This window comes from Verticillium nonalfalfae, assembly GCF_003724135.2.
Source record: "Verticillium nonalfalfae strain VnAa140/NRRL 66861 chromosome Unknown scaffold_206, whole genome shotgun sequence".
NCBI lineage: Eukaryota > Fungi > Ascomycota > Sordariomycetes > Glomerellales > Plectosphaerellaceae > Verticillium > Verticillium nonalfalfae.
The window spans coordinates 28,145-35,798 of NW_021167431.1; the positions used below are offsets into that span (position 1 = coordinate 28,145).

Here is a 7,654-nt window from a genome sequence, read left to right on the forward strand (position 1 = left end):
AGCAACTGCCAAAGGAGCTCTCGTCGGCAGTGATATGGCCACACCGAGGCATCGCAGCCTGATGGCGAACTGGAAGCCCATTTCGCCTCAGCCTTCTGCCATCCCATCGTACAACCATTGTCCAGGCTGAGCTCAGATCACGACAGCCCTGACGAGCTCCGCGTGCGCCCAGCGAGCCACGTCGAGGTCTGCGTGGCAACGCGGCAGCTCGAGGAGATGCACCAACGGCATGTACCCTGCAGGCACGACAGGGCAGCCTTCTGTTGTCGTCGGGTTGTTTTTGCCGCACTGGCATCAATCACCAGGGCCGCACCACTGCTGAACATGTCATCGTTCCATCCATCTTCTGTCGGTGACACGCTTCCCCAACCCCGACAGCATGTCTCGACAGCATGGCACGACACCACGCCCGTCAATCGTTTTCAGACCGACAGCAAGAGCCCCAGAGGAATTCACAGGCCCGAGGCCGCAGCACATGGCGATCAAGCGAAGCACGACGGCCGCTGCTGAGCCTTGGCACGGACCAGCGCTTCGGGACTTGTGGGCGATCAGCCGTTGAAGCTCCCCGTCCGAGTTCCCCCACCCATATCGAACGTTGAACCATCTACCAGTTCGTATCGTTAATCTTCCTCCTCAGGAGAGACGTCTAGACTGAGGTGTCGAATCGATTCTGGTTGGCCGCCTACCAAGTCCCTGAAGATCTTACGCCTCTGCCGAGCGCTACTTATCTCTCTAGGCCACCGCCATCACTCGCAACCCCGTCAGCCGTGGCTCAATAGTCTGTTCGTCTAATCATGCAACAAGCAGTCATCAGCACCACGCCGAAGCCCACACGCCGCCACACCGCAGCACTGCCCAGCCTGTGAGCCGCCCAATATCGCCAACGCAGGCCAATGCCTATCGACCTGCCTGTCCCGTTCAGGCTCCTCTTGTCGCTGCTATTCCCCCTTCGCCAAGGACGTGGGCTGAACCCTGAGCATCCCACATGCGGCTGCCACCCAACCCAACCGCGCCTCTCCAATGAGCTGGCATTCGCCCGACGCCTTACCACGCCTCTGTGCCTTTCTGGCCCCCCCTCCCCGTCACGGCAGCAGCGCTAGCGTGCGATAGCACCCTGTGCTCCACGTCCAGAAATACGAAGCCAAGCTTTCCCATCGACCACCACTCTTTTATTGCTTTCCGATATGGTAGCCAGCCCTTTCGGTGTCATTGCGCTTCGAGCCCGGCTCCAGCCGGCTTCTTGGGACGCGGCATGAGTGCAGTGCCATGACCGCTTCCGTACGTTGGCTGACCTGCTAACGGCTTGGCTTTGTAGAGTTGGAGATGACACGGCGGGCTGTAGCTGTGCCTTTCGTCTTGCATAACGTCTATCATTATGCATCTTTTTCCTGCCCGCCATCATCTTTCCCCTCGCCCTCCCTTCTTCCCTTTCCTCTGCTCCCAGTGGGCTGTCGGTCGGATCTGCCGCTCTCCTTGTTGTGAATAGTTGGCCTTCTTTTTTGCTTTTGTCATCCGCCTCGTTCGTTCAGGATCTTTGCTGGTTCCACGCCTGTCTCGCCCATCTTGCACCACCGAGGGCGCGAGTTTGTCAAAGGAGTCACGATGAAGCTCCAAGCAGCCCTGTTGGTGGCCCTTCTCGGCCTCACCACTGCGGACCCGACTTGGCCCGCTGATACGGATGAGCTCGAGGAGATTATGTTCCAGACGACGAGCACTCGCTCCCGCAAGTTTGCTGATTCCGTCTCCCCTTGCACCAACCAGGCATCCGGCCCCGGCCGTCACAACGCTGCCGAGTGGCTCCGCACCGCTTTTCATGACATGGCCACCGCCAACACGGCCCGCGGTACTGGTGGTATCGACGCTTCCCTCCAGTACGAGCTCAACAACGGCGAGAACACTGGTCCCGGGTTCGGCACGACCCTCACCTTCATGAGCCCCTACATGACCAAGAAGAGTTCCATGGCCGACCTCATTGCCCTCGGCGTCTACATATCCGTAAGAGCGTGCGGCGGCCCCGCCGTTCCCTTCCGCGCCGGCAGGAGAGATGCCACGACCGCCGGGCCCGTGGGCGTACCACAACCGCAGAACGCCATCAGTATCTTCCGGACGCAGTTTGACCGCATGGGCTTCTCGCCACAAGAGATGATTCAGGTGACCGCTTGTGGCCATACCATCGGCGGCGTGCACTCGGCCGAGTTTCCAGATATCATTCCGGCGGGCACCGCAACGAACGGGCAGATCCCCCTGGACTCGAGCGTCGCCATCTTTGACAACAAGATCGTCACCGAGTACCTCGATGGCACGACCCAGAACCCGCTCGTCGTGGGCCGCGCCGTCGGCCTCAACAAGCACTCCGACTTCAAGGTGTACAGCTCGGATCGCAATGTCACCATGCAGGCCATGGCCTCGGCTGCCGCCTTCAACGACGTCTGCAAGACGGTGCTGCAGAAGATGATCGACGTCGTGCCTCCCAGTGTCACCCTAACGGCACCTCTGGAGCCGTACCAAATCAAGCCCGTCGGCCTGCAGCTGACGCTCTCTACGCAAGGCACCGTCATCGAGCTGACAGGGTTCATCCGCATCCGCACCACCAATGTGCCACTTACCTCTATTGCAGGCCTGACCATCGATTACAAGGCACGCAACGGCGGCAACGACTGCGGATCAAGCGGCTGCTCATTTCCTCTCACTGTCCAAGGCGTCGGCCGCGGCCTCGACGACTCGTTCGCGTGGTTTCCCATTGCCCGCAATGTACCGCTCGCTAGTGGCATCTCGTCTTTCACCGTCACAGTCCGCCGCACCGATGGCACAAACACAGTCTACGACAACAATGGCGCCTCGTATCCCATCCAGGACGCCGTCTTTCTGCAACGCTATCAGAGCTGCCTTCTGCAGTCGTCCGGCGTGACAACTCTCACAGCCGCAGTCCGCAACGACCGCGCTGAACTGCCCGTCCGCGCCATCATATCCTACAAGACAACCCAGACCGGCAGCGTCGTGCCTGCCCTCAATACCCTGATGCTCGACCTGACCCGCGGCCCTTGCATCGGCCCCTACACACTATTTTCGGTATCGACCACCATACCTGGCGGCCGGAGCGTTGAGGCTACTTTTGACATTCTCAGCGGCGACCGCGTCGATGCCTTCAAGAAGGCCAATATTCTCGGCGGGACATGTCAGTCTCGGCCTGTCAGTAACGTCTGCAGCACACCAGCCATTACCTCCGTCGTGCCTTCGGCCACCTCTACCACCATGACGACAATATCCTCGCCCACGCCTTCGATATACCGCCGCCAAACGATGGGCCCTTATACCCTTGTCTCCTGCTGGTCCGAGCCTCCTGCCGCCCGCGCCCTGACTGGCGCCTCCTTCGCCTATGACGGCATGACTCTCGAGTCCTGCTTATCCAACTGCACAGGCTTCAACTACTGGGGTACTGAATACGGCCGCGAGTGCTACTGCGGCGACGCCCTTCACTCTGGGAGCGCGGCGGCACCACTTGCGGACTGCGGCATGCCTTGCTCCGGCGATGGGACGCAATACTGCGGAGGCGGCAACAGGATCGAGCTTTACCGGACAACAGCCACAAAGACAAGCACGAGTACAACCGCCGCCCCTGGGCCGACGCGTGTGCCGAGTGTACGCGGATTCGTGCGTGTGGGATGTCAGACAGACAATACGGGCGCCAGGGCTCTGAGTGGCGCCACGACAGCAGGAGATGATATGACACTGGACAAGTGTGCTGCTTTCTGCTCCGCATTCACCTACTTTGGCACGGAGTATGGCAGAGAATGTGAGTTGGTTCCCTTTGCCCACCGTCGCCGGATTCACGTCTTGCTTTTGACCGATCAAAAATACTAATCTCTCAGGCTGGTGTGGCAATGCTCTTGACTCGCTGAGCAGTCCCGCGCCCGTAGACGAGTGCAACATGAGGTGTGCAGGGGACCCTCTTCAGTTCTGCGGCGACGGGAACCGTCTCGAGCTGTACCGGGCAAGTGCCGCATCGTCAGCACCGCTCGCAAGTTCAACCGCCGCCACGACGGGCGGCGCTGAGTCCAGCGTCAGCCTGAGCGAGGCCACGTCTTCGGCAGCGCCCCCGAGCTCGCTCCCCTCTAGCAGCGGCAGGGCCGTATCATCACCCAGCGCGTCTTCATCGAATACTCCATCACCCACCGGCCCTGCGCCCGTTCCGACAGTTTCGCCCTTCACACTCGTCGGCTGCCAGACAGAAGCGACGTCTGTCCCGCGTGCCCTGTCGGCAAAGTCGACGACGTCCAACTCGATGACCCTGGCCGACTGCGCTGCGTTCTGTACGGGTTACCGCTACTTCGGCACAGAGTACGCGGCCGAGTGCTACTGCGGTAATTCTCTCCATGCCTCCTCCTCCGTCGCGCCCCTCGATGACTGCGCCATGCCGTGCGCCGGCGACCCGCTCACGCACTGCGGCGGGCCCAACCGCCTCACCCTCTACGAGGACCCGGCACGCGCCTCGACGCCGCCTCGCGAACCCCGCCAGCCTGCATTTGCGGGCGACTTTGTCTGGTTTGGGTGCCGCACCGAACCGACGGGGGCCCGCGCGCTGTCGGGCAAGGAGCGCGCGGCGGACGACATGACGAATGAGTCGTGCGCTGCGTTTTGTGAGGGGTTCGCCATGTTCGGCACCGAGTACGGGCGCGAGTGCTTCTGCGGCGACGAGCTGCACGCCGGGGCCACCGAGGCGCCCGAGGAGCAGTGTAGCATGCTCTGCGCGGGGGCGGACGACGAATTCTGCGGTAACGGCAACAGGCTCTCCGTGTATGTGAGGCAGGAGGACGAGGCATGATGGGAGATCGAGGCTGAGGGTTGCACCCTTGGGGGTGGACCCCCTGATAGCAGTGCGTCTGTTGCGTACTAGTAGTTTGGCATACTTGGAGGGCTGTCCGAGTCTCTTCAAGTGCAAAGCACATGGCTGCATTTTATTCCTCTTGAGGTCTTGGAGTTGGAGGGTTATACCTGGGGTATACATAGTAGGGAAATGCACAGTCCCCGTCTTGGGCGAAGATCCTAATGGCAAAGTTGAACTACGCGTTGCCACACTATTGAACGATTCAACGACGGCGTGGTGCACGGGGGTTTCTCGTCATCATCTTGCGACTCCAGTCAGGCCAACGATGACATACCCGAATGCCGCCTCCGTGGACGGGATGTGAGCCACAAGACGTGTCGCTTGCATTGGGACATGGTCGAATGGGTCTCCACACGATAGGCGAATCGAATCGAAGATCAAGTACCCAGCCATTGTGCGGCAGACGCGAATAAAGTCGGGACTCTGGACATCATCTTCATCATGATCACCACCACCAAGCAGGACTGGAGCATCACCGCGCAACGACCAGAAGACGTAGTCGGTCATCTGCAGCAAGCCGCGTAGCTCAGGAGCCGCAGACGGCTGTCACGAGTCCACCCCCATCGGAGACGTAGGACACACTCACCCCGACAAGAACTGGTCGCTCTCGGTCCGCGCAACCCCATCACGAGCAGCATCCAAGGGCCGACAACCCTCCACAATGACACCGCATCAAGCGACACAGCACATTGTCCTCGTCGGGGCCTGCTACCTTGACACGATTCTCAGGCAAGGAACCTCGTCCTCCCCTCTGGCGGCCGATGCATCGCTGACCGTACGTCTGACAGCGTGCCCCGATACCCGCAGGAAGACGAGAAACTGCGCGCCACGGAGCTGCAGGTTCGTCGCGGTGGCAACTGTCCCAACTCCCTCCAGGTGCTGCAGCAGTTCCTCGCGGCCGAGGGCGCTCTCGCCAGCCCGCCGGCGAGCGAGACACAGCTGCACCTCGTCTCGCCGCTGCCGCAGCGCGACAGCCCCGCGACGGAGCAGATCCTCGCGTCGTTCGGCCGGGGTCCATCGCCTCCCGTCGACTTTGACCACTGTCTGTTCCGCGCGGGACACATGACGCCGGCGAGCTGCTACGTGCTCCGCAGCGCCGCGACTGGCAGTCGCACCATCGTCAACAGCAATACGCTGCCGGACATGACGGTCCGCGAGTTCGCGGCCATCGTCGGGGCCATGACCGGGCGCGCTGCGGGCGAACGGGGGCACGCTAGCACGGGGCGAAACGCGGGCCGCTGGTGGTGGCATTTCGAGGGACGCGAACCGGCAACGACCCTCGCGTGCATGCGCGTGCTGCGGCAAGAGCTCGGCGAGTCTGTCCAGATCAGCGTCGAGGTTGAGAAGCCGGGCCGCGAGGGCTTGCGCGCCCTGGCGGCCGAAGCAGACGTGGCCTTCTTTTCCAAAAGCTGGGCTGAGGTGAGTCGCATCAAACGTTGCTTCTGCCGCACGGCCAAGCAAAAGAGAGAGAAGAGACACGCTGAGTATGTGTGTGAGCTTGATCGCTGAGACCTGCGGTGCTGCCTAGGATTGCGGATACACATCGTCTGAGGCGTGCTTGCTCGGGGAGAGGCCGGCTCGTGCGTAAGTCGCAGCAGATGAAGAAGGCCCCCTGTGGATTGTCTGAGGGCGATACGTGAAATCCATCCTCGACTGACCGACGACCTAGGTTCTTAGCCTTCTGCACCTGGGGCGCAGCCGGGGCGGCCTCTCTGAGCCTGGGTGAAGATACTTGTGTCCATCATCCGGCGCGAGTGCCCAATGGAGACGTCGTCGAGTAGGTCGACCAGTGCCTTGTCCTCCCCGTCTGATTTCAACAAATGGCTCATGATCAAAACAGTACTGTTGGTGCTGGAGACACCTTCATCGCATGCGTCCTGTATGGCCTGGCTCATCGGTGCGTCTGGCTGAACAGGGAGGCTGTGCTGGGATTCGCGGTGGACACGGCCACCCTCAAAGTGCAGCGAGAGGGATTCGATGGACTCGCCACTGATGCACTAGCCAACAGCAAGCATCAGCTCCATCCAAACAGTGCAAGGTGAGCGGGTGCTCTTGTCGGGCAGCCAAGATTCCCGATCTGGCCAGATGATGCAAGGCCGAAAGGGTCGAGACTTTGAGAAGGCGGCACATTCACTGAGTCTAGAGGACCATGCACGTCAATGATGAAGGGAGCGCGCGGCCGATGGCTTGTTTGCGTGCAGAATAACAAGGAGGCTTGAGGGGAACAGCAGGATCGCCATGCGGGTGTTGAGGGTGACGCACGTCGTACAGAGTGGGCGAGTCTGTCGTTTGCAGGTGCTTCGGCGCTGGATTGCCGTGGGGGGTAAACAGGCGGTGAGTGACTCTCCTTCACGAGCGTACGAGGCAGGAGAAGAAAGTCATACGTCCGGCATGTGCTGCCTGAAGCACCATTCTGGGCAATTTGCCGCTGCTGCTTGGGCTTATGCTTGTTTCATGCCGCCTGTGGACAGCCATTAGTGCGTTGGCTCGACACACGTGCAGTTGTGTCCTGTGCTGTTGCTGCCTCCCAAGAGAGAGCAGCGATGACTGAGAAGAACGCAAGGAACGTGAGACGCCTCAGGAGCGCGGTGGAGTGAGAGGGGGTCAAGTTGGCCATGGCCAGTTCGTTCGTATGCAGGAGACTCCACGCGTACGCCCACTGCGCGCGCTGACAAGCCAGACCGAAGCGAGACTGGCGACAAGGTTGCCTGTCGACAGGTTTGTGCCTGTTCATCCATCCTCAACGCGGCGGCAGACCAACGATGCAAC

General features: G+C 61.0%; 2 protein-coding genes across 2 annotated transcripts; both read left to right on the plus strand.

Moving 5' to 3' along the window:
* Positions 1-1,602: 1,602 nt before the first annotated feature.
* Positions 1,603-4,822, plus strand: D7B24_003721 (uncharacterized protein; the record flags this gene model as incomplete). Its single annotated transcript, XM_028637908.1, has 2 exons — positions 1,603-3,793; positions 3,870-4,822. 2 exons carry the CDS (start codon positions 1,603-1,605, stop codon positions 4,820-4,822), a joined length of 3,144 nt encoding a protein of 1,047 aa, XP_028490560.1.
* A 724-nt stretch (positions 4,823-5,546) lies between these two features.
* On the plus strand, positions 5,547-6,304 carry D7B24_003722 (uncharacterized protein; the record flags this gene model as incomplete). Its single annotated transcript, XM_028637909.1, has 2 exons — positions 5,547-5,626; positions 5,674-6,304. Coding segments are annotated over 2 exons (711 nt in total), but the record flags the coding sequence as incomplete, so codon positions are not given.
* Positions 6,305-7,654: the final 1,350 nt, after the last annotated feature.